Source organism: Rhinatrema bivittatum, chromosome 7, assembly GCF_901001135.1.
Source record: "Rhinatrema bivittatum chromosome 7, aRhiBiv1.1, whole genome shotgun sequence".
Lineage (NCBI taxonomy): Eukaryota > Metazoa > Chordata > Amphibia > Gymnophiona > Rhinatrematidae > Rhinatrema > Rhinatrema bivittatum.
This window is the reverse complement of record NC_042621.1, coordinates 95,494,664-95,522,653: the sequence shown is the minus strand read 5'-3', so window position 1 is coordinate 95,522,653 and position 27,990 is coordinate 95,494,664. Positions and strand designations below refer to the sequence as shown.

At 42.7% G+C, this 27,990-nt stretch overlaps 1 protein-coding gene across 4 annotated transcripts in view; it reads right to left on the bottom strand.

Moving 5' to 3' along the window:
* Positions 1-27,990, bottom strand: part of CPNE2 (copine 2) — a 455,723-nt gene that overhangs the window by 4,819 nt on the left and 422,914 nt on the right. For all 4 annotated transcript variants that reach the window (XM_029608729.1, XM_029608728.1, XM_029608731.1 and 1 more), the window contains one exon: positions 6,552-6,788. In XM_029608729.1, coding sequence (XP_029464589.1) covers positions 6,552-6,788 — 237 coding nt within the window. The remainder of the gene's footprint in view (positions 1-6,551; positions 6,789-27,990) is intronic.

The window sequence follows — 27,990 nt, the reverse complement described above, 5'->3', positions numbered from 1 at the left end:
CTTTGGTGATCCTTTCTTCCGCTTTCCTTATTAATTTCCCCATCTCTTTCAACTTCCTCAGGTATACTTCCCTGTGTTCCAGTTTTTGGGATCCTTTGTATATCTTGAGTGCTAATCTTTTTGCCTTTAGTTTTTCAGCCACCTTCTTTGAGAACCAGATCAGTTTATTTTTCCTCTTACTTTTGGTTACTTTTCTTACATAAAGATTGTTGCCTTTGTAATAGCTCCTTTTAATTTGGCCCACTGAATTTCCACTTCATCCATCTTTTCCCAGTCTTCTAGCTTCTCAAGGTATGTCCCCATTTTACCAAAGTTTTCATTTTTGAAGTTCAAAACTTGATCTTGGTATGACTGCTCTCTCTCTCGGTTGCTATATCATACCATACTGTCCGATGAGCACTTACCCAGCATTATCCCCATTTGTGAGACTTGGGGATCTATTTATGATTTAGGATCTTGCCAGATACTTGCAACCTGGATTGGCTATTGTTGGAAACAGGATACTGGGCTTGATGGACCTGTGATCTGATCCAGTATGGCATGTTCTTATCCTTTCCCTTGATCACAGGATTCTTCTAGGTTGTAAAAGACATGGAAGGGATTTTCTAGGATTTACAACTTTGACTGTTGAGAGAATCAGGCTCCATAATGAGGATACTTAGTGTCCGGGATTACACCTTCACTGGCATGAAAGAGGATCATTAGCAGACCGGAATTAGTTTGGAACTTCTGTGAGTTCAGTTTATGGAATAGGCAATATGTCCCGCTAACAGATCCATTCCTTCAATCTTGTTCTTCCACCAGAGGAGTCTGGGATGAAAGCATAACTTGTAAATCTTGCAGAGACAGGCTCGGGCTTGCAAGAAAAGTACAGAGTCATGGAAGCTGCTCTCTCAAATGGGATACTTTCTTCATGAGGGATAATGTCTAAGAAAAGGTCTGCCATTTTGCACGGGGACCCAAAGAATAGAACTCACAGCCCTTTCTGGGAGACCTGAAATAAATAGTACTATGCCCCTGACCTCTTTTCAAGAAAGATAGAGAGCCCAAACATATGTGGATGACTGAACCAACCTAATACCATCACCTTCAAAGCCTACACTGGGACAACAAGGAAATCTTCCTGGTTGGTGTCCAAGCACCCAGAGTCACTGTGAGGGAGCATGCCAAGTACACAGCAGCTGAACCCACTGTCCTGGAATACAACCCTGAGAAAGGGAGAGAGTTGCCTAAGCAGATTGCCTCTGAAATGGCCCTGACCAGGACTGGTACTGAGGGGCTAGCGAGGCTTCCAATAAGCACCCTTAGCTGGCCTCTGAAGTTTGGTCCCTAAACTTTCAGGACTACTCCAGAGCACAGATAATCTCTTAAAAAAGGTAAAACTGCAGAAAAAGGTCAAGATTGCAGTGGCCATCATTCTGTGGGAGGAGTGCCACAGCTATAAACATTGCAATCCTATCTTGAACGCTAAACCTCAGGCCACATGGAGGATCTGACTGATGGAGCTCCTCGGATCACTTACTTCCACTGTGCTAGACTTGCCAACCATGAATCCATCCTGTTAACTGCAGGTTCGCAACCTTCCCCCTCAGAACATTGTTACCTATGGAGATCACCATGGCCACCTCCTACGGATGCTAGACCCAGTGCAGGAGGATTTGAGTCGCAAAGCTACCTTGGGAGAGAGATACAGAAAAAGAAAGATCATTTAAGTAGAGACTCAATCTTTCTATCATGAGGGATCCTAAATGTTGTACTTCCATCCAACGATTATTCTCTTAAAAGATGATCCAACACCATCTGGGAATAGAAAAAAGATCCCTCACCATCTTAAGGCTGGAACTAGTTGAGGAGATCCCATCTCCAACTGTCAATCGTAGCAGGAAACTCTTGGAAAGGGGGGCCTAAAAGCACCTAGTAATAAGGGCTCTTCCTACAACTTACTGCCTCTCATTGATCTCCAAGAGCTGCAGGAGATCATGCCCCAGAATTAAGGCTTCTCTCTTCTGAACAGCTTTCGCCCTGTCTGCTGAATTGGTTATCTCCTCCTAGCCAATTCCCTAGGCCTGTCCCAGCCAGTTGAGTGCTCTAGCAACTCAAATGCTGCCAATGATAACCTACATTTCTTCCATGCAGGGACATAGATAAGGGCTAAGAAGGGCTCAAGTAGAAATTCAAAGCTGATGCCCAGGCAGGATCACCTTGGAACTCTATTTTTTTCCCTAAACAGGCCACAGTAATATATAGCTTAACAAACCTAATTTGGCCTTAAAAGGCACTCTGGCAATCTTCATTGGTGTAGAGATGAAGAGATCCATTTCTGCAGGCTGTTCCCTCTATCACTCAGCTATCAGAGAGGGCAGAAGAGAGGAGCTGCAACATGAATGTGAGGTCGCCTGTTAAAATAATTCAGTAGAGAACAGGAGTTGCTTAAACTAATTTCCTTGAGCAATCTGATGATAAAGTTGAGGAACAGGCAACCCTTTTGATCACATGTTCTGTTGAGAGTGAGAAAAATCTGATCAGGAAGCTTTTTTTTTTTTTTTTGCTAATAGGGAAGCCCTTTTTACGGGACATAAAATTTGAAAATTTCAGATCTCTCCAGACCAACCCAGAACAAGAGAAAAGCTTTTCTTCTGTTTAGAGCTACTTTTCTTAGCTTGCGTGGAGATTTTTTTCTTTATTCTTCTTCTAAGTGTTCAATAAAATCGGGTGGGAATAGGTTCATTTTTTATGAGCCTAATCAATTAGAGGTATTATTGGATAGCAGACTAACTATGGCACCAGCTTCTACTCCAGTGCTAAATTCATTAGTTGGTTTATTGCGGATATTATCATTATTTGAACAATCTGTTTGGTTTTTTGTTTTTCCTTGTGAATGAGAAGTTGTTCCAAATGTCCTGCTCCCCCCCCCCCCCCACCCCTTAGTGATTTTGTAAACAGATGGATGTGGATTATTGCTTTTTCTGTTTGTTTCTTCTACTATAATCTGCACATTTTATTCTGTATTTCTGTTAAGCTTTATTGCTTGATATGTATATTGCAAAAAATATAAATAAAGTGTTAAAAAAAAAAAAAAAGAGAACTGGAATTGCAAAGGCTCTGCTGTGCCTGAGGGAAAATATGTAAAAAGGTAAAAAGTCTGGCAGTGCAAATGTGAACTAGTCCTAGAGTAACACTGGAAGCAGCCCGGGATTGCTTTGTATTGCGATCCTGGGAAGATGTAGGGGACTGCGATTAAGGTATCAGGTGGGTGGGAAGGCTTCAGGGGGAGGGTAGTGGGATATGTGTGGTAGGCCCATATTGATTATGGGCCGGATTTTAAAAAGGTTACGCGTGCTGGGCCTATTTAAAAGGGCCCGGCGAAGCGCGTAAAGCCCCGGGATGCGTGTAAGTCCCGGGGCTTGCAAAAAGGGGCGGGGAGGGAGCGGGCAGGGGCGGGGCCAGAGGCCTCCGACACAGCGGCCATTTGCTGCTGTGTCCAAGGATTGTGTCCGGCAGGCTGCCGGCGCGCGCCACCTGTGCCTGCCTCCAGGTAGGGGTAAAAGGTAAGATAAAGATTTTTTTTTTGGGGGGGGGGCTAGATTAGGGCTGGGGGGGGAAGGTTAGGGGAAGGGGTGGGAAGGTCTGGCTAGGGGGAAGGGAACGGAGGAAGGCAGCGCGGCTCGGTGCGCACAAGGTGCACAATTGTGCACCGCCTTGCGCGCGACAACCCCGTATTTTATAACAAGCGCGCGCATATGTTATAAAATCGGGCATACATGTGTGCGCACTGGGTAGCGTGTGCACATGTATGCCCGGGCGCAACCTTTTAAAATCTACCCCTATATATTTAGCAGGGAAGGAGGGCTGGCTCTAATATATGATTTATTTATTTTTTTAATTTCAGGGGAGTGGGGGTATCATACTTTTATGGTGGGAGAGTCACATCAGCCCAAGAGGTCTGTGGTTATATAGGGTTTTTGGTTTGTTATTTTTTAAAGGATTGCCACTTAACTGGATATCTTTTGAAGATATCCGGTTAAGTAGCAGGTTCTCCGTTCATACAAGGCCAGATAACTTTAGGTCAGGTCTGAAGCAGGTCCAAACTTATCTGGTTTACTTGGCCGGATATATTTCAAAATTGGCTGAATTAGCTGGATAACTAAACCTCTCCCAGAAATGCCTCTGGAGCGCTCCTTTTTTATCTGGTTAAATTATAGCTGGGTAAGTCATTATCAGGCTATAATTTAGCCGGTTAAGTGGCTGAATATGGCAGACCTTGCCATTTATCCAGCTAAATGGCTTTTAAATATTGGCTTCCAAATCTCCAGTGCTAAGAAAAAAAAAGTTCAGCCAGCGCATCTGTCTGCAATGAGGGATAAGAGATAATGTCTTCATTGGCATGGGATTTGTATGGGAAGATGCTAACCTGTACGCACATTGTTTATATGCATCATCGGGAAAATCTGCAAACAAAAATTGTAGGCACAATTGCAGGTTAAACATGTGCTCTGCTGAGCGCACCTGATTACATTCGCCTGTAAGTACTGCTCAGCCATTTCTGATCCATGTGAGGGGTAAGTAAATGCAAACCATACTCTCCACTTTAAACAGGTTTTTGGTAAGAGGACTGAATTCTGAATACATACGAGCGATGCATGAAGGAACAGTCGCTACGGTTGAAACCTTGGCGATTGAAATTTGTGCTAATTCAGCTCCTTTTTGTTTGCATTACCATATATCCAGTATAGGTACACACATTTTTCAGGGTACTTGGAAGTCATGCAGGTTGAATTTAGTTCCCTTTAGGTGTCTACTACCCGTGTTTTATGGTGGCTTTTTTTTTTAGGAGAAAATATCACGAGTAAAGTTGATTTTAGGAGTAACAAATGCCAGACTAGCTTTACTACTTTGGCGGGGCATGCAGGCATTGAGAAGGCAGCTGAAGGAACAGCACCCAGAAGAAGCCCTCAAGTTTGGAAAAAAGCTCTTGTACGAGTCTCTTTAAGTGTAAACAATGTTGTAAAATAAAGTGTTTCACCAGACTGAAATGTGGTTTGCAATCTCAGGGATGAATGCAACACCAGCTAGTGAGAAGCCCTCTGGAATGCAGAAACTCCAGTATCCTATAGTGTGAACTAATTCTGTGACACAACCCTGATTAAAATACAACATAGCCTTCATTGATTCTGATCTATCTTGCCCAAATCTATCAAAATATTAGCAATACTTTTACTGAGGCTGGATACACAGATTTCTACTACATATTTTGGATTGTGTTGGTTTTGTTTTTAAAATAAACAGTAGGCTGTACTGATGTTCTTGAATTCCTATACAGCCAAATCTCAGATTTCATGCACAGGCATCCACTTCTGGTTGATAGCTGTATATTTGCTATTAATCGCATGATATTATAATTGCATTATTGGAGAGTTAAACGCAGCCACTGGATCTGTCATGGCTCCATTAATATCTTGTCTTTTTTATGTAGTTAGAATTGCTATATAGAGTGAATTGACTTCTTTATTGCTTTTGCCTATTTCCCACATAGAATGATTATGCCCAATAAAATCATCTATTAGCCAATCTCATTGACCACTGCAGGCTTTTCCAGTTAGTAGATGCTGGTTGTATAACTGTATAAGAAGGACTGAATGTTCTTGAAGCATGTAGCAGTATGAGATTGTATTGATATTGGTCGTTATAATGAGAAATGGTTATGCATTTAAATTTTATTTCCTGTCTTCTCGCTAGCAGTTTCCAAAAACTAGAGTAAGGTCCCTCGTATTCAACTGTATATTAATATACTGAGTACCAGGGTAAGCATTTTCGATAGTAAGAGTTGGGTGCAGTGTTTAAAGCACAAAATCCTGATCTCTCAATAATTGCGGGTGAGACCTTATTCATTTGATCTTCCATTGTCCCTATTTGCCCAGCTGGAAATCAGTAGTGTTAGTAACAGGTGCAGGATTTTGAAAATCCACTTGCCAGTTTTTGCAGCTGGCAAGATAGTTCAGGGAGCAGGTGGTGGCCTTTGTGGCCCTGCTCAGGGGCCTGGGAGGGAGGTGGCATCCTGGGAAAAAGGCAGCAGCAAGGTCCAGGGGAGGAGAATGAGAGGGCTGTTGGGCAGGGGGGAAGAAGAGAAAGAGGACTACACTGAGGAGGGGGGAGGGAATGGGGTGGCAGTGAGAGAGGGAGGGGAGAGGTGAGGTGGAGTATGGTTGGGGGGAGAAAATATTGCATCTGTGTGGGGTGGAGAAGAGATAGAGAATGCTGAGGGCTACCTTGGGGTGTGCATGCCTTCCCCACGGTGAGGGATGGGAACAGGAAAACATGGCAAGTGCATTTTGGCCCTGGTGAGCAAGTTCTGGTGGAATTTTCAAACCACTGAATTTCCCCTAGTCTTCTTCCTTTGAAATTATTACACAGTTTGGGCATCACAGCCAGTAGGTAGGCTGTGCACCTAGAGGTGGATGCATGCATGTTCTGAAGTATCTACTGTGGTGCATTGAAATCCTGCTGGATAAAAGGCACTATATAAATTACTAGTATACCATCGCCTTACTTACATTGCGAAATTCACGGAACGGTACAAACTGTACAATGTCTCGTGCTGCCTCTTCTCCTGTGTAAGACCTGAGCATTCTATTATCTCCATCCAGGAACTCCATGGCTGCAAAATCTGCGTTTCCTACGCCAATGATTATTATGGACATGGGTAACTTTGAGGCCTGGACAATGGCGTGTCTCGTCTCATCCATATCGCTGATAACACCATCGGTTATAATTAAAAGAATGAAATATTGCTGTAAATGAACAAGAAAAAGAAAATGCAAAATTGGCTAATATGATGCATGTCAATATTTATTAAATGTGTCCCTTTTCTCCCTCCCGAAGGTTAATATATAGAATATAAAGCATGAAGATTGGTTCACCATGAGGTCCAAATTCCAAAGGATTAGTTGATTAACTTTTGGAGTTAGCTAGACAAACCCAGACATTTGAAAGTTCACTCCTGCTCGCCAGCTACATTTTATCTAGGCAAACTGTTCAGACAGAATTTACCCAGTTAAGAGAGGTGGCACAGGGGGCATTCCTAGAGTCCAGTTTCATTTTGACCAGGCAGTGCTGATACTCAGTGCTGGCCGAACAAGGTTACCTGGGTAACTCTGATTGGCCAAATAGCAAGTCTAAAGTTACTCAGACAGCTTTGTCCAGGTAACTCTAGACTGGAGCTTCAGCCTTGCTGTGTTGGGTTGAATATGCGGATAATGTTAACTGGCCACTTTGTCAGGACACAGCTGGCTGCATATGAGCCTCTATATAAATATGCAGCTGTATACAAAATGAACCATAAAAAAAATATATATATATGCTTTCTCCATTTTTGGTTAAAATAACTGACTTTAACAAAACAGCAATCAGATTCTGTATTAGGGCTTACAATGAATCAAGAAGTATAAAAATTGCAAGCTTAGAATACAGTAATCATTTTCTGAACCTATATACAAACTTCCTGTGTGAGATACAGGAATTTTTTTATGCTATATTAAGCACTGAATAAAACTAACACAGTTTGCTGCTTAAGGTTGTAAACATTTATTTAGCCATTTTATATACCATTGTAACAAGTGAAGGTCACAACAGTTTACATCATGACATCAATATTATAAGTAGCCAATTAAAGTAATTCAAAGTGATCATATATCATACATTTAGCGAAGGGCACGTACATAGATTAGGGTGGTCATGGAAGGGGAGGTATAAAGGGATGAGGTAACAGGGAAGAGGAAACATTTTTATCACAAGAGGAGCTTAGAGGTGCTAATGGGATATGGGGAGAGGGAAGAGAGAAGGTGTTAGCTGGTGAGATTATAGAGAAGGGGTGTATCAGATACACATCTTAGGGCTGGATTAGAAAGGTAGTGGTGATGAAATCTGTAATTCAATTAATACTGAGAATGTCCATGTAGAGGCAGGTGAAGATATCAGGAAGGTTAAGTTAGATTGTAAGCATTTTGAAATAACCATGTTTTGAGGTCACATTTGAATTTCTTAGTTTCAGTGATCAGATGTAGAGATTCAGGTAGAGAGTTCCAAAGTGAAGGGCCAGCAATGGAGAACATACGGTCTCATTTTTGTCAGATGTGTGTTCTGTAATGATGGCACATCTGCCAGAATCCCAATTTCCCGTGCAACACATGCTCCATAACTGCTTTCTAACTCATATCCTGAAGCATCTGGGTACTAGCTGTCCTGTTAGTCTGATAGAGAAACTACCAATATATACTACATAACATAAATGTGCATATACTGTGTTTCCAAAGTAGGCTATTGTAGCTATTGCATATTCATTATGGATATTTTGAAATTCAAACTGGTTAGATATGCCTTCAGATCAGGTTTGAGAACTGCATTACAGTACTACAACACTATAAGATTTACCTCCAGTTCTGGTTTTCTTGGAAATTTCTTTTTAATGAAAATGCTAAATGGCTTCTCTCTGTATGTTATACAAATATTATTTATTTTTATTTAGAGAATTTTATATACCGACAGCCGTTTGCACATCGTATCAGTTCACATGTAACTTATAACTAGTTGGGAATGCCCTTACATAGAACAGGAACAAAGTGTACAGTAACTTACAATAACAAGATAAACTGAGTAACTGAGAAACTATTTACAATATTCAATGGTACATAGACCATAATTTGGTTAGAGAAGCAGTCCATAGTATGATTGAGTAACTGGGAAGGCATAGGCGTGTTACAGGCATAAGAGTGTTACAGGATAAGCAGTCCATAGTATGATTGAGTAACTGGGAAGGCATAAGAGTGTTACAAGCATAATACATAAGCATATTAGGGGCTCAGGTTGGGCATCATGATGTATATATGCATGTGCAAGCACAGCAATGCTCACCTGGAGTCGGGGGACCAGCTACTGCTATCTACTTCAGGCAGTGAGAGCAGGGGAGGTGGGATTAGTAGCAGCGGGAAGGCAGATGAGGATTCCCAAGCCCCACAATTGGCAGGAAGTGACTCAAGGTAGCGTGGGAGGAGTACAGTAGGGTTAAGGGAAGAATGAAGACGGGATTAGAACCACATCGTGGGGCTGGCAGCAAAATGGCTGATGTGGTTTCCCAGGCACCACCAGAGGCAGGAAGCAGATTGAAGTGGGACTGAACTGGAGGGGTGTGAGAGGGAAAGGTAGGGGCGAGGTGATAAAGAGTATGGAAGGGAGGGGAGAGGGGGAAAGAATGCATGACATACACAAACACACACCTCACAACCCCCCAGCCCCCTCCACACCATCGCTTACTCCTCTAGCACACCCCCCCACCCCAAATACACTTCCCTCACACCCACACATACCACCACTATCCCCCTACACACACATGGGAGAAGGGAGGAGGACAAATTGGAGAGTGTGAGGTGGAAAGACTGCCCCCAACTATAAACACACCGTTGCGACACTGAAGGCAGCGAGAAGGCCTACCTGGCCTCACTGCGAGCCCTTCCACCGGCAACAGCACTGACACTGGGGGGTGGAGAGAGGGACACACCTCCTCCCCCCTGTGAAATGAGGAGGTGACAAGAGAGACCGGCATTGATGAGACCAGCCTGCCCACCTTCCCATCAAACACACTGAGGTGACACCAAAGGCGCTTGTGCCATAGGGCACATGCACTTTGTCGCGCACACAAAGGAGAGCGACAAAGGAGCCTGCCCCTTTGTGCATCCCTTCATACGTGCCTGAAGTGAAACTCTAGAGTATGCAAAAATACAAAAAAGTCATCGTGCTGCACACTAGGACTTGACCCTAAGTCCCCTAACCGAGACGAAAGACACAGGCTGAACCCGAGAGCAACAAAAAGTGCTTCCTCTCTTCTCGCTCTAGAAGCAAGGAAGCTTGCAGATGACATTGGCGACAGTGACATTAAGCCCTCATACCAACCAGCACACAATCCACCCTGCACCAAGAGACTCCTAAGTCTTGGCTGGTGTGGCTCAAATCCACACCTGCCAAGACTTAGGAGAGACACTATTGGGAGACCGCAGAACGGGGAGCTCCATCGCCAAAGGTAAGGGAAGAAACGCACAGGCGCCAGTCAGCCTGCTCCCACTCATCAACTGCCCCCTGTACCCACAATTCGACTGCCCTCTTGACTATACACCATGATTCAGTTTCTCTGTAACCTTTACTAGTAATTAAAACTAGTCTAACAATGGAACACAAACTGCAAACTGCAGAACAAAAAAAGGAACACAAAGCAAATCCTACACTTGAGGATTAACAACTCTCCCACAACCCCGTCTCGCCTAATACTTACAATACTACTATTGAATGTTTAGTCACTTGCAAAAAAAATTTCACTAATAAATGATCTGTTACAAGATAAAAACCTTACTGTATTCTGCATCTCTGAAATTCCCCACTAACTCACTCAGGGGTGGATTCCCGCTGACGACAGGCCCGGGGATTCGCCGCCCAGGCCGGCCCAGAAGATACCATGTGGTCTGCCACGCTCTGCAGACCACGTGACTAGAGCGACTGGCCCACCGGGGGATGCCCGATCCCCCATCCCCCAATAGGGCAATCTGCTCCTGAACTCACTAACAAACAAACGTGAAGAAAATCCTGGAAGTCCCACATGGAACACTTTCGATGTAGCAACAAAACCAGAAATAAATCAAATTATTTCCAAAATTAAACCTGCTATCTATCCTCTAGACCCAATTACAGCAAGTTCTCTGAAAACTATACATAACAATCACTCCAACAATCACAACCATAATCAGCCACTCACTCTCAGAAGGGTTGGTCCCATACAAAGCGAAACAAGCTGTAATCAAACCAATCTTAGAAAATAAAAATGGAAGAATAGACGATTGGGACAACTACAGACCAATACCCAACTTACCATTTATCGCAAAAGTTCTGAAAAAAGCTGTGTTATCGCAACTGGAAAATACCCTAGAAGATAATGACATTCTATACCCGAACCAGTTTGGATTCAGACAATATTGCTCGACAGAATCTCTGCTCTTATCTCTGTGCTAAAAAGAGCTTAACAATGCTGATTCCTACATCTTGGGTACTATTAGATTTAACAGCAGCATTCGACATGGTCGAGCACACTCTGCTATGCCAATAGATGAAAAAAATTGAAATAGATGGAAGTGCACTCAAATGGTTCTCCTCCTTCCCTGCTGATAGGACTTTCCAAGTTAAACTGGGCAACAACCTATCTGACACATTCCTGATCGATACAGGTATCACCCCTCAAAGCACTGCACTCTCGGTGACACTCTTCAACATCTATATGCTCCCTCTATGCAAATTACTAGCAGATCTAGAAATCAACTTTTTCCTATATGCTGATGACATACAATTCTACATTCCTATTGATAAATCAATTGAAAATACAGCAGTGAAACTATCGACATACATGAAAAGCATTATAGCAAAAGCTATCTCGGCTAAAACTAACACTAAACAAAAATAAATCTGAAATCGTTTGGCTAAAGAGAAACCAAATCTATAAATAAATCACCATTCCTAGACTTGGGTAACTTCCTCATCACACCCTCTGAACAAGTATGAGACATAGGAATACAAATTGATGAGAACATAACAATGAAAAAGCACATAAACAAATTAATTAAAACAGGATACTATCTCTGGGTATTGTAAATAGGCGGTAAGACCCTGACTAATAGACCCAATAAAACCCAGCTCTAAAGAGTCATAAAAGTGAGAGGTTTATTTATGGAGGACGGCGTGGTTCCTCCAGGTGCAGAAGCAACACAAAAGAAGTGGTATATAGTTCTAAGCCTGCTCAGAGATCTGACGTGCGTGTTCAGCAATTTAAGGGTTTCTTTCAGCCAATCAACAGATGTCTGCAAATGCCCACCCATTATCTTATAGCCAATTAATACATTTTAGCATGTGTACGTGCTCTGTTACTATGAACAGGTGCCCTCCTACAGGTACTTTCAGAGAATAAGTCCAGTCTAAGTTTCGTTTTCCCAGAGTTTACGTCACTGTATGCTGACGTGTGCTGGCTAGCAGTCCACTAGGTGTAGTTTTGTGCTGGCTATTCATACAGTATATATGCACAGATAACATTTTTCCTTCCTTTTAGACTTCATTATATTTATGTATAAAATATTTAGAAAGAAAATGCTGCTGCCCTGTTTGTCATCAGTCAAAGTCTATTGTTTATATCTAGTATACTGCCCAATAATGCTACTTTTTCGTGACCTTTCCCCTTTTTTCGAGTTGATGGTTTTGTCTAAAGCCAACTTGAATAAGATGATAATCCTAGGGGATTTTAATTTGCACACTGATCAGGAGATTGCCTCACCCCAGAATCTTTCCACTCTTGGGTGGATTCAACTCATTTCTGTGCCTACCCATAATCTTGGTAACATCTTGGGTTTATTTTTTGTTAACAGTTGTTTTGCAAACTATAGTGTTGAGACAGTTGATATCACACTTGTGCCTTGGTCAGACCATTTTTTAATTAATTTAAAGTTCCATGTGCTACTGCCCCTACCCCTGTAAGTTGTAGCAATAGTAGGCATCATACATCCAGAGAATTAATTAATCTGGAATTCCTTAGTGAAGCCATTAGTACAAACTTGTCTTCTTTCTGTTTCTTGAATATTGATACTGGTGTCTCTGATCGGATCAATATTGTAAGTAGTTCTCTTGCTTCCATCGCCCCTTTAAAACCTATAAAGAACTGTCAGAGGAAATTTGTTCCTTGAAAGACTACAGATACCAGACATACACTACAAAGTGCTAACACTCATCTTCAACATAATCGATGATAGTAAATCCTGCTTATTAGGCGTAACTCTCAAACAATACACACCACAACGAACACTTAGATCACAAAACGAAGGACTATTATCTGTACCTTCACCATGGAACGCTCATCTAGTGCATACCGTCGGTGGTAACTTTGCAGTCCTTATGGTCTGCTATTACTTTGTTGGAGAGATCTATCACCCAGTGAACTGATAAAGTTTTAGGTTTGTCTGGTGAACTGAAGTCTTGAAACCAGAAACATGAGCATACTTTAGAAGAGCAAGGGAATAAATATGAAAAACTGAGTTAAGAGTTATCATCATAAAGCATATGAGGATATTTATTATCTATTTTACTAATTGGTATTTGATATTCCGCTTTTTTTTTGCCATGAATGACCTCAAAGCAGATTACAATAAATTTAAAACAGGTTACAATAGCATTAGATCAATAAACAATATTGGTTGAGGGTCTCTGTATTTAAAGACAGATTAATAGCTAGGTTCTTTTATAGTTGAGGTAGAAATTGGAATACTTTTGTGGACAGGATATTTCTATTGGGACTGCTTGGCTAAAAAGCCATGCTTTAGCTTTCTTCCTGAAGATGAGGTAGCTGGGCCCCAAGTGTAGGGATAATGGAAGCATGCTCCAGATCTTTGATGCATAACAGTTAAAGGCCCAACGTCTGGTGCAGAACAGTCTAACAGAAGCCAGATGCAGGGTGGAATGTAAAGCCAGTTGGGAAGATCTAAATTTTCTCTTGGGGGGCATAAGAGAGAAGAAGTTGAGAGAGATATTCTGGGGCCTGTTTGTTCATGCACTTGAAGACAAAACAGAGTGTTTTGAATTTGATCCTGCTCTCTATTGGTAGCCAGTGCAGTCAAGATAGAATACGTTTTCTGTGGTCAGATGCTTTTGCTCTTATTAGAATTCTTACTGCTGTATTATGTACGAGCTGGAGGCATTTTGAATAGTATAGGGAGATGCCAGTGAGTAAGGAATTGCAGTAGTCTATTCTGCTGGTGATTAGCGCATGGATTACTGTAGCCAGATTGTGATTATCTAGGTAGTTCTGTAACTGACAGATCTGATACAGGTGCATGAATGAGGTTTTTACTACTTTGGAGATATGTGTTTCCACATTGAAGTTTTGATCAAGTAGGACCTCTAAGCTTTGCACTGATTCTTTGAGAAAAGCTTAAAGATCTAAACATGTATACCCTGGAGAAATGGGGAGATAAGATAGAGACATTTAGATAACTTCAAGGTTTAAATGTACAGGGGGCAGGTCTCTTAATTCAAAGTAGGCTCATGGGATGAGGATAAAAAATGGTAAAATCAGGAGTAATCTAAGGAAATATTTATGAAGAGGGAGATGAAAACACAGAATAGCTTCCCAGAAGTGGTGGAGATGGGGCACAGGGTCGGAGTCCCACTTAGCTTTATAATCCCTTTAAAATTCCTTCTAAAATTCCTTCTCAGGCCTCATGCTCACAAAAGTCAAGAAGCCTTGAATAGTTTGGATTGCAAAACAAAATAATTGCTTTCTACATGGAGTGGACCAAGACCCTTAGAAAGTCCTCCCAGCTGTTTCATTTGATCCAAACAGGCCTGGATTTGCCATAATCAAATATACCATATCGGATTGGATAGCAGATATCTCTTTCTTTTATGCTCAATCAGATCTAACTCTAGACAAACGCATTAAGATTTATAATGGTAGCGCTATGGCTGTATTGGCTGCCCATCTAAGATCAGCTTCTATTGAGGAGACTGGCAAGGCTGTGATATGGATGTCTGTCCACACTTTTTTACTTCCCATTATTGTTTGGACACTGACTCCTAATGCAACAACAGGAGTAGCCGCCTAGCGTTAGAGCTACAGGCTAAGAACTAGGGATATCAGGGTTCAAATTCTGCTTCTCCCACTGACACTCCTTGTGACTTTGGGCAGCTCCCTGCACCCTCAGGTACAAATTTAGAGGCTATTTACTAAAGCTTCTCTCTCATTCCGTGTCTATGGGGGAAAAAAAAGCTTAGTAAATCAGGCCCTTAGGACTGTAAGCCCTCTGAGGCAGGGAAATGCCTACTGTACCTAAATTTAACTCACTTTGAGCTCAGGTCTAGAAAGGTGAGTAAGTAAATCCAAAATCAAATCCAAATCGGTTTGGTCAGTCTGTCCTTCATGGATTCCTCGAGAGGTAACATTCTATTCATAGACATAGAAACATAGAAATGACGGCAGAAGAAGACTAAATGGCCCATCCAGTCTGCCCAGCAAGTTTTGCACTTTTTTTTTCTCATTCTTATCTGTTACTCTTGGCTCTTAGTAACCTTTTGATTCTATTTCCCTTCCACCCCCACCATTAATGTAGAGAACAGTGTTGGAACTGCCTCTAAGTGAAATATCTAGCTTAATTAGTTAGGGGTAGTAACCGCCGCAATAAGCAAGCTATACCCATGCTTATTTGTTTACCCAGACTAAATAATTCAGACCTTGTTGGTTGTTGTCTGTATATAGATCTACTTTTCTTCATTCCCCCTGCTGTTGAAGCAGAGAGTTATGCTGGATATGCATTGAAAGTGAAGTATCTGACTTTCTCCCCTGCCGTTGAAGCAGAGAGTTATGCTGAATATGCACTGAAAGTGAAGTATCTGACTTTCTCCCCTGCCATAGAAGCAGAGAGTTATGCAGGATATGCATTGAAAGTGAACTATGAGACTTTCTCCCCTGCCGTTGAAGCAGACAGCTATGCTGGATATGCGTGATGTATCAGTCATTCTCCCCTGCCGTTGAAGCAGAGAGTTATGCTGGATATGCATTGAAAGTGAAGTACCAGGCTTATTTGGTTTGGGGTAGTAACCGCAGTAACAAGCCAGCTACTCCCCGCTTTTTTGTGAATGCAGATCTTTTTCCACATTTCCTCTTGCCGTTGAAGCTTAGAGCAATGTTGGAGTCGCATTAACCGTGTGTATGTTTATTGAATAAGGGTATTATCTCCAGGCAGTAACCGTCAATCCTCACCTGCCTCCAGGCCCATTTTTATTATTTCAGATAACCTCTTTAAAAAAGAATAAAACTGAAAAGGGGATGGCCCTATGCAGAAAAGAAGAAAAAGTTATCTTGCCTGTTAGTGGTTCATTGTCTTCCCCCAATTTGTTGAAAGATACCCCTTAACTAGAGATTCCCACTTGTGGCTGATTCATCATGCTTGCTGATGGAAAAGACTTAGGGGGTCATTTTTTAAAGCTAGCAAACGCAAAAAGGGAAGTTTTGCACGCGAAAAGTCACTTTTCGCACGTGATAGCTAAAAAGGGGCGGAGTCGGGGCGGCATCTGTCCCGGAAGAGGAAGAGTCGGGGCAGACGCCGTGAAGACAGCGTGGACGGCGAAAAGGTAAGGAGCCTTTTCGCTGCCCATTTCGCGCCCAATAGCACCACCTTTTATGATGGCGCTATTGGGTGTGAAAGCCGGCACCACAGAGGTGCGATCGCTGCTGGCTTTCGCAGGCCTGCCCCCCACTTCGCCCCCCATTCAGGGAGCCCTGTGACATTGGTAAATCTAGACCATAATATAATCAGTCACACATTTCCATCCATCCCTTCTTGGAGTTGGCTTCTTAAGCTTTTATAAAGGATCGAGGGCACCTCACATGGCATGGACTGGGCAGGAAGTCCCATGCAGGTTAAGTAAAGCCTTTTTAGGTTTTTTTTGTTTTGTTTTTTTTTACAGTTGTGGAAGAAGACCTCCACCTCTTTGCCATCAGATGTCACCCACTTGTGTGGCCAAATATCTTGAGGACTATGAAGAACACCTGCTACAGGTAAGCAAGGTGGTCATTTCAGACAAAGCATATACAGATATGCAGGTAATAGAGTGAGAAGTAGAAATAACCATCTTTGCAGAGAGCTTCTGCTTATTGGAATACATATCAAAAAATGCAGACAGACACTTGTTTGTCAAAGCCATGAGCAAAGTCAGAATCTACAAGGCGGCTGCAGTTACACAGGAAAACTGGATAAGTATTTATAAGGGGAAACAAGGATGAAGAGTGACTTTGTGGTATGCCAACTGCAATCTGCAAATTCAATGAATAATTCTATACAGAGTAATATTTGACTATTCTGTTATTTTTAGCCTGGTCAATTTTTTCATTACTAAAATATCCCAAATCTTAAGGTACCATGACAATTTAGTGGAATGGCAGTCCTGGGTTTTTTTGGGTTTGTTTTTTTTAATTCCCTGTTCTAATGCCTTCTGGTCCTTGAAGGTCAAGGTGACAGAAAACCAGGACTGCCTATGAACTGCTTGACTATTAAAATGTGCAAAAGCCATAAAGAAATAGTTAAACGAAACCTCAGGATTGGATTTGAATCATAATGGCATGGACATAAATTACTAGAAGTTATGAGGCCTGAGATAGTGAAGTCTATTTAATTAATTAATTAATTAATTAATTGCCCGCACTTCCAGGAACAGTCAGTGGTGGGGTACAAAGGTTACGCTCATAAAAACATTACAAACAGTCAAACAACAAACTAAAACAGTGAAAACAGGGAGTGCAGTAACCGGGGACTTAGAGAGAGAGTCCTACAATGGCGCTTACTTCCTATCTTTCTGATAGAGTATTCTAAGTAATATTAGATGCCACAACCTCACCTTGGATCCCACTTGATACAGGAGTACCCCAAGGTTCATCTCTGAGACAGAGAAAGAGAGAGAGCGCCAGCCTCTGGGGAGGCCTTCACAGTATTCAATTATTTATATGACTATAGGAGGGCCTGGTGATGGTTTAGGGGCCAGTTTTACATGCAGAGTGAGATGTATGAACAGCCCAGTACACCTCGGTGTTTGAAGTCCTTTGGAGTGAAGAAATTCTCACAAAGATGCAATTTCTACTGTTATCTTGGCCTAGCTTGATGGTACCCTGTTATAGAACCAATCAAGCTAGGGCGAGACAACACTGTAGAAATATCATCTTTGTGAGACTTTCCTCACTCCAAATGACATCAAATCTTCACTGTGCTATTCATACGTCTCACTCTGCATGTAAAACTGGCCCCTAAACCCCCACCAACACCTCACCTTGAGCTATTAGATGGCCCTCCTATAGAAATTTAAATAGTTGACTACAATGAGAGCCTTAGAAATAGTCTCTCTCTCTCTCTCTCTGTGATATTATAGCATTTTGATGAATCTTAGGGGTAAGGATGTTAAGACACTTAAAACCATATTTAGGCTTTTCTAATTTTTGTCTGGTTTTACAAATTTTAATTTTCTCAAATTTGAATTATTGTAATTCTTAATCTCTAGGGTTGCCAAAATATATTTTATGATCCTTGCAGATGATTCAGAACTTTGCTGCAAGAATCTTAACGGGCACTTCAAAGTTTGAACACATTTCACCCGTTTTAAAATCTTTTTATTGGCTTCCGACTGAATATGGAATTAAATACAAAATTTTAACTTTAATATATAATGCCCTAAGCCATGACGCTCTTGTTTGTCTTAATATTCTTTTAAAGATTCATTATTCAGTTAGAAATTTAAGATCAGAGGGGCAGTGTTTACTGGATATTCTGAATCACAAAATAATTCATCTGATAGACTCCTGAGATAAATTATCTGTTGCTGGTGCTGAGTTGTGGAACTATCCTTATTACATAAGCAGGTGTGTTTTAAGTCTTTTAAAAAGCAGCTTAAAACACATTTGTTTGAGATTGCATTCTTTAATGTATGATTGGCATGAATATTAATCAGCTTTGTGAGCAAATGTGGGACATTTTATTTTTTATTTTGTTTTATTTAATTTTGTTTTACATTTTTATCTTTTCTGTTTATGTATTTTATTTTGTTTTATGAAGTTTGAAATTTATGTAGTTTTGTTACAAATAATTATGTATGTTTTATTGTAAGCCGCTCAGAATGTTAGATGATGCGGCATATACATTTTTTAAAATAAATAAATAAAATAAACTTAGATTGCTGGAAAGCATCACTAAACAAATAAGATTTTAGGAACTGCTTAGAATCTTGTGTGAGCCTCAGAGATAAAGGGAGAGTATTCCAGAGTGTGGGGCCGGATATGGAGAAGGAGCATTCTCAAGTCATTGATAGCCTGGCTGCTCTGGGAGAGGGCATGTCTAAGAGAAATTGGAAATTGCTTACCTGCAGCAGGTGTTCTTTGTGGACAGCAGAAAAAAAATCTGCCACACAAGTAGATGACATCATATTAGATGCCAATAATAGTGCATGTTCTTCTCGAGCTTAAAAGAATAAATAAATCTTCTAAGGATACAGGGGTATTCTTGTGCTGCCGCCACTGTGTGAGTCTCGTTGCAGGGAGGCAGGTGGGATTGTGTGCCTGATTTCTTCTGCTGTCCACAGAGAACATTGGTTATAGGTAAGCAACTTCAATTTCTCCATGGTCAAACAGCAACAAAATAACCACACAAGTGCAGAATCCCAAGCTAAGGATTACAATTAATAATTGTTTGCTTGTAAACCAAATTTAACAACCTAACTTAAGAGGCTGGAAGAAAAGTTGAAGCTGTTATCTAAATAATGCTGCTTGACCAAAACTACTATCATTGCAATAATCCTGGTTTAGATAATAATAATTAGTAAAGGTATGTATGGATGACCAAGTGGCTTTACAAGTGTCCTGTATGGATGCTGAACGTAGGTGGGTGATGGAGGTATAGTTGCCTACACTTGATGAGCTTTTACTTTGCCTGGAAGATGAATTCCAGCAGTTTGGAAGCAAAAAGAAATACAGTACATTGTGACAACCAAATCAAGGAAACTATTCTAAAGATCAAAATCACAGGTCATATAGATAGACAAGGTCTAATGGGTCAGAGCCAGCATGGGAGGTCTTGCCTCACAAATCTGCTACATTTTCTTTTGAAGGGGTGAATAAGCATGTGGATAAAGATGAACTGGTAGATGTGGTGTATTTGGATTTTCAGGCATTTGACAAAGTACCTCATGAGAGGCTTCTAAGAAAACTAAAAAGTCATGGGATAGGAGGCAATGTCCTTTCGTGGATAACAAACTGGTTAAAAGACAGGAAACAGAGTAGGATTAAATGGACAATTTTCTCAGTGGAAAAGGTAAACAGCAGAGTGCCTCAGGGATCTGTAGTTGGATCTGTGCTTTTTAATATATTTATAAATGATCTGGAAAGGGGTATGACAAGTGAGGTGATTAAATTTGAAGATGACACAAAATTGTTAAATCATAATTGCAGGACCACCTTGTGAGACTGGAAAAATGGGCATCCAAATGGAAGATGACATTTAATATGGACAAGTGCAAGGCGACATATATAGGGAAAAATAAGCCGTTCTGTAGTTACATGATGTTAGGTTTCATATTAGGAGTTACCAGCCGTAAAGCAAATGTTGCTTACCTGCAATAAGTGTTCTCACAGGACAGCAGGATGTTAGTCCTCACATATGGGTGACATCACAGGATGGAGCCCAATCATGGAAAACATCTTTCAAAGTTTCCAGAACTTTGACTGGCCCCTACTGGGCATGCCCAGCATAGCACTAACCCTGCAGCCAGCAGGGGTCCTCCTTCAGTCTTGTTAAAAAGCTACAGGTAGTGCCGAAAATAAAATAAGAAAATGTTACGAACCCAACACTGCGGGGCGACGGGCAGGTTTCGTGAGGACTAACATCCTGCTGTCCTGTGAGAACACCTGTTACAGGTAAGCAACATTTGCTTTCTCACAGGACAAGCAGGATGGTAGTCCTCACATATGGGTGAGTACCGAGCTGAGGATGTCCGAACATACACCAAATGTACCCAAAGACGTGCCACAGGCACAACAACTGGGGTGGAATTTGGTAGAGGGCATCTTGAACCCCACCAGGCAGGCAGAAGGGTGTTGGTACGTCACGTTGTAAATAAGTTGCGCAAGACAGACTGGCCAAAGATGGAATCTTGTCTTCCAGCTTTGTCCAAGCAATAATGGGCTGTAAAGGTATGGAGAGAACTCCAGGTGGCAGCCCTGCAAATGTCAGGAAGCGGCACGGATCGGAGGTGTGCTACTGAAGTTGCCATGGCCCTCACAGAGTGTGCCTTAACATGGTCTTGAAGTGGAATGCCTGCTTGCTGATAGCAAAAGGATATGCAGTCCGCCAACCAGGAGGAGAGAGTCTGCTTACCCACAGGCTGCCCCAATTTGGTGGAATGGAAAGAGACGAATAATTGAGTGCTTCTCCTGTGGGCAGCTGTACGCTCTAGGTAGAACGCTAGAGCCCGTTTACAGTCAAGGGTATGCAGAGCCTGCTCTCCTGGATTGGAATGGGGCCTGGGAAAAAAGGTAGGTAGTATGATGGATTGATTTAGATGAAAATCCGAAACTACCTTAGGTAAGAATTTAGGGTGAGTGCGCTGTACTGCCCGGTCCTGCAGAAGTTTAGTGTAAGGCAGATAGGTAACTAGAGCCTGTAATTCACTAACTCTGCGAGCCGAAGTGATTGCCAGAAGGAAAATCACTTTCAATATGAGATAGCGAAGATCACAGGAGTGAAGACGCTCGAATGGTGGTTTCATGAGCCGACCCAAAACCAGGTTGAGGTCCCAAGAAGGGGCCGGAGGACGTAGAGGAGGCTTGAGGTGAAGCAAGCCTTTCAGAAAACGTGTTACAAGGGGATGTACTGATATAGGAACATCCTCGACACCTTTATGGAAGGTGGCTACCGCACTGACATGCATTCTGATGGAAGAAGTTTTTAGACCTGACTCTGACAAGTACCAGAGATAGTCCAGAAACTTCGGGATTGGACAGGTAAAGGGGTCAAGGGACTGAGAAGAGCACCATGACGTAAACCTGTTCCATTTGTAAGAGTAAGATTTTCTCGTGGAAGGCTTCAGTGAAGCAATCAGGACACGGGAAACTGGTTCAGAAAGGTTAAGTGGCTGAAGGATTAACCTTTCAACATCCATGCCGTCAGGGACAAGGCTTGAAGATTGGGGTGGCGCAGGCACCCGTTGTTTTGAGTGATCAGAAGCAGGTCCTTTCCTAAAGGAATGTGCCTGCGGATGGAGAGATCCTGAAGTATTGGAAACCATACTTGGTGTGGCCAGTGAGGTGCTATCAGGATCATGGTTCCCTTGTCCGACGTAACTTCCAGAGAGTCTTCGAGAGAAGAGGAAGTGGAGGGAATGCATAGAGCAGACCGGTTGTCCACGAGAGGGAGAATGCGTCTCTGGGCTGAGAGTGTTTGCTGCGAATGAGAGAGCAGAAGTTCTCTATTTTGCGGTTTTGAGGAGACGCAAAGAGGTTTATTTGAGGATAACCGCATTGTTGGAAGACGGAATTCGCTACCGAGGGGTTGAGAGACCACTTGTGCCATTGAAAGGCGCGACTCAGCTTGTCTGCCAACACATTGTCCACTCCTGGCAAGTAGGTGGCCCTGAGGTACATCAAGTGGGAGAGGGCTTCCGCCCATATCTGTGCAGCTTCCTGACACAGAAGGTAGGAGCCTGTCCCTCCCTGCTTGTTGATGTACCACATGGCCACCTGGTTGTCCGTCTGGATCAGGATGACTTGATTTGAGAGGCGATCCTGAAAGACCCTGAGAGCATATCTGATTGCTCAAAGCTCCAGGAAATTTATTTGGTGTTTGGCTTCCTCTGGAGACCAAGATCCTTGTGTCTACAGATCTGCCACATGGGCTTCCCATCCAAGGCTGGAAACATCGGTGGTGAGAGTTATTTGAGGGTCTGGAGCCTGAAAGGGCAAGCCTTGGAGGAGATTGATCTGATTTGTCCACCAGGCAAGAGACTGACGGACATTGGTCAGTCAGGGGCTGAATGCTTTGAGTCCATTGTGACCTTAGAGTCCACTGCATGACTCTCATGGCCAAGCGGGCCATTAGGGTGACCTGGACTGAGGACGCCATGTGTCCCAGGAGGATGAGAAAGTGGCATGCAGTCATGGAGAGCTGAGACTGCAGCTGGTGTGCAAGAGACACGAGAGTGAGAGCTCACTGTTGAGAGAGAAAGGCCTTTGCCTGCAAGGTGTCCAGGTCTGCCCCAATGAACGACAAGGTTTGAGATGGGACTAAGTAGGATTTGTCATAGTTGACAAGAAATCCTAGTGAAATTAGAGTGTGCAAGGTAAGGTACAGGGACGACAGGGCAGCTTGCTGAGTGGGGGCCCTGATTAACCAATCATCTAGATAGGGGTATATGTGAATACCTTGGGTTCTGAGGAAGGCTGCAACCACTATGAGACATTTTGTGAAGACTCGTGGTGCAGACGTGAGGCCAAAGGGAAGCACTAGGTACTGGTAGTGCTTAGGGCCTACTAGGAACCTGAGGTATTTGTGATGAGATGGGGTTATCGCAATATGAGTGTATGCATCCTGGAGGTCGAGAGAGCAGAGCCAGTCTCCTCTTTGCAGAAGAGGAAGAAGCGAGCCTACAGTTACCATCTTGAACTTCTCTCGCTGTATGTACTTGTTGAGGGCACGTAGGTCCAGAATTGGACGGACACCTCCCAATTTTTGGGGATTAGAAAGTACCGGGAATAGAACCCTAGTTCGTGCTGAGCGCAGGGTACTGGTTCTATTGCCTTGGACTGGAGGAGGTGGGAGATCTCCTGTTCCAGAAGGATGGAGCGATTGGATGTTCTCCATGTCGGTAGAGGTGGGGAGTCCAGTGGAATGGAGAGGAAGTTCAGATGATAACCCTGAGTGATGATTGCCAGGACCCACTGGTCTGAGGTGATTGAGTGCCACCTGTTGTTGAAATGGTACAATCGACCTCCCATAGTATGTGAGGCAATGGAAGTTGACAGTGCCGGTTCTGACGATGTCGATGCAATGGATGGAGTCGGGGTTTGAGTGCGGAAGAGAAGTTCCATTTTCTCCATTCTGGCCTTGCGACCTTTTGGTGTCATTAGGGCACATTTGGTGCAGATCAGGACATCGTGCTCACGTCCGAATCACATTACACAGACTTTGTGGGGGTCTGTGATGGACATGGTGTGATTACAGTCCGGGCACAGACGGAACCCAGACGCCATGGCCATGAAAAAATTGAGCCGCGGTACGGTCAACGGCCAGTAGGCCACTAGGGCCAAACTTGACGGTAATAGACGGAAAACGGGTAAAAAACTTACCGGAGTACCGCAGCTTGAGAAAGTTAAAGGTGGGACCCCTGTGGGGTAAATTTATTTCTAGTAATTCCGTGAGGAAAATTCCTGTCAGGAATCTCTGTAGAGCTCCTTAACCGCGGGGCTACTGCTGCGCGGAAAAAAGAAGTCTGAAGGGGGACCCCTGCTGGCTGCAGGGTTAGTGCTATGCTGGGCATGCCCAGTAGGGGCCAGTCAAAGTTCTGGAAACTTTGACAAAAGTGTTCCGTGATTGGGCTCCATCCTGTGATGTCACCCATATGTGAGGACTACCATCCTGCTTGTCCTGTGAGAATATGATGTCACTGTGCTGTGGCAGTCAAAAAAATAAACAGAATGTTAGGAATTATTAGAAAGGGAATAGTGAATAAAACGGAGAATATCATAATGCCTCTGTATTGCTCCATGGTGAGATCGAACCTTGAATACTGTGTACAATTCTGGTCGCCACATCTCAAAAAAGATAGTTGCATTGGAGAAGGTACAGAGAAGGGCACCAAAATGATAAAGGGGATGGAGCAGCTCCCCTATGAGGAAAGCCTAAAGAGATTAGGATTGTACAGCTTGGAGACGAGATGGCTGAGGGGGAATATGATAGAGGTCTTCAAAATCATGAAAGGACTTGAATGGGTAAATGTGAATCGGTTATTTACTCTTTCGGATAATACAAGGACTAGGGGGCACTCCATGAAACTAGCAGGTAGCACATCTAAAATTAATCAGAGAAAATTCTTTTTCACTCAACGCACAAACTCTGGAATTTGTTGCTAGATGATGTGGTTAGTGCAGTTAGTGTAGATGGGTTTAAAAAAGGTTTGGATAAGTTCCTGAAGGGGACATCCATAAACTGCTTTTAATCGTGCTGACTTAGGGAATAGCAATTGTTTATTACCGGCATCAGTGACATGGGATCTAGTTAATGTTTGGGTATGTCACAGGTACTTGGATGCTGGGCTTAATGGACCCTTGGTCTGACCCATAAGGCAACTTATTATGAACTTTGAGACCTCCAGATAATAAAAATAAAAAAGGCTGGGCCTGCATAAGCTGATGGTATGTTGCTATGGCACTCAAATGTACCCTTACTGAGTTTGGCTTTAATCCCGAATTGGAAAGATGTAGCAGATACTGGAGGAGTACAGAAGTTCAGGCACTGAAATATTTTTTTTTTCTGTCTGCCTGTCTTCGCTGACAGATGGAAAAAAATTGTAAGACCATCTAGTGGCTGATTTTTGAGCTTCCTATATAACTTGTTTTACTTCATATGAGTAGGGTATGGTCATTACTACTTTGCTCTCAATATCACATTGACAGGACTAGAGACTGAAGTTTTGAGTGAAGCAGTAATCTTTCATATTGACTTAGGAGATCTGGAAAAATGTGAAGATGAATTGGAGGAGCCGTTGCTGGCTTCTGAAGTCAATTAAATCAGATTTGAAGAGGACGAAATAGAACTATTAGAATCACTTTTCCTTTCGTTTTTCCTTAACTTTAGTATCATCTTTGATATTAGAGGAACTGGAGGAAATGCATACATGCACATCTTGTTCTATGGAACTGAGAATGCATTGGAAGTCAGAGCATCGCGTGCTGGTCTCTTGGAGCAATGAAGAGGTAGTTTGTGGTTTACTTGAGATGCTAACAGATTTATGCTCAGAGCTTCCCCACATGTAAAACAGATAGGGGGGGATTTCCAAAGGGTTACGCACGCAAACCTGAGAATCCGCTCCTGCGCGCCGAGCATATTTTGCATAATAAGCCTTGCGAAGCGTGTTTGTCCCAGCGCTTGAAAAAGGGGGCGGGGCTGGAGCCTCCAGGCACAGTGGCCATGTGCCGCTGTGCCCGGGATCACGGGCTGGTCGTCGGCCAGCGCGCATAACCTACGCCTGCCTGGAGGCAGGCGCAACTTATCAGATAAAGGTAAGGGGGGATTTAGGTAGGGCTGGGGGGCGGGTGCGGAAGGAAAGTTCCCTCCGAGGCCGCTCCGATTTCGGAGCGGCCTCGGAGGGAACGGAGGAAGGCTGTGCGGCTCAGCACGCGCAAAGTGCACAAGTGTGCACCCCCCTTGCGCGCACCGACCCCAGATTTTATAACATGCGCGCATGTTATAAAATTGGGCGTAGATTTCTGCGCGCCGAGTTGTGCGCACAAATTGACGCCTGCGCGTAAATCTTAAAATCTGGCCCATAGTTTACTGCACTGGGGTGTGGAAACCACACATGAGGTTGAAAGCAGCGATTTGTGAGTCTGTGAAAACATTGTCCTTCCCTGGAAGATAAACAGCAGAGAGATGTGTTCTAGTTATCGTCCAATTCCATACCTTGAAAGCCTTTTGCATAACCTTGATTATCGATTCTCCCTTGTTTATTTATGTAAAACATTGCTACCTGATTGTCTATCCGGAATCAGAACTGTATGAATAAGCAGAATCCTCTGAATCTGCAGGACTACTGGAGAATCCTTTGGTATAGATTTATCCTTTGAAGATAGAAAAGAAGGCGATTGTTTAAAAGGAGACCACCGACGTTTCTGATAGGGAAGAGAAGAAGATTGTGATTGGAGTTGAGCTGGCAGCTTCTCAAAGACTGGTTCTGTAAAGGGATCCTGTGTAGAGGCAGACAATATTTTTGACATATATGATTTTACAAAGACTGACTGTAGCTTCTGCACAAATACAAGATGTTTTGGAAGAGGAGGCAGAGGAAGTATGGACTGTTCAATTGAAGAGTCTGACTCTGGAACTAAAACAGGAGAATTCCTCTGAGACGATGTCAAATATGCTTACATCTGACATCAGTGATGACTTTCAGTACTGTGGTTTCTTTCAGTGCCAAAAACTAAAGAAGACAGCGCCAATGACTGCTGAGCCAAAGCTTCTGCACTGAGGCTCGACGGTACAGAGATTTTCTGCTCTGAGGCAATTTTGTATCGGCACAGTGTCTCTTTAGGGATGGCTCCATTGGGGACAGATTCCTCTCTCTCTTACGGTCAATGTGATGAGAGGGGGAGCTTTTCTCTCTCCTTTTAGAAAACTTTGACCTCCTTGGATTCTTGTCTTTTTGATCTCAGGCTTTCCTTTTCTGAGGGAGAGTTCATACTGTAATTTCCTGATTGTAAAAGCATGAGCCTGCGGTGACATTTTGCCATGTGATCTGCACCAAACAGAGTTGTGAGATGGATTGAGACACCTCAAATGCAGGTTGTAGAGGTCTTGACTTGCCACGGTGGCATTTGGTACAAATGTCAGATATAGCAAGGAAATTTTAAAGAAAATAAATCTCCCCCCCCTTATTTTTTTTTTTGGGACTCAAAGCAAAGGAAAAAATAAAGAAAGAAATTAAATAAAAATACAGCAAAAAGAACAATTTGTGGTGACAGCAGGAATAGCATTATAAATTGCAACCGATGCAGGGGCAGACAAAAAAAAAAAGAAAAGGAGATTTGCATAGTGGCAGCAGCATGCGAATACCCACGCATGCTCAAAAGGTTTGTTTATTCTTTGGAGCAAGGGAAGAACAAACTCTGTTGTCAGTGCTGTTGATGATATAACTCACTTGTGTGGTTGTTTTGTTGCTGTTTGTTCACAAAGAAAACCTAATCCCTGCCTTCCCTCGCTTTTCTGTTCCTACGGTGCAGAACACAGGTTAGGGGAGAAACAAAAGCAGACCTGGCAATTACTTCAGACAGTTGAGCAGCAAAAAATGAATTTACTACATGTTTATAATGCAAAAGCTGTTCTATTCTAGAAATGTAATTGTCTTGAAATTCTGAAAGAATTGTTTAGTTTGAAAGGGTCATTAGAGTTTATTGAAATCATCTGAAGGCAAATTCAAAGGCTTGAGCATCTATAATCTGTTCAGTTAAACACCAGGCCTAAATATATTTTAGGCCTAATTGTCAATGTAGCTATGATGAATCTCAGAACAGTATATTAGAAAGCAAATTTTAAAAATGCAAGGCCAGCTTGATTTATGCTCTTCTTCAGAAGAAGCCGAAGAAAAGCCTATAATTGTTCCCCAGTTTATAGAAAT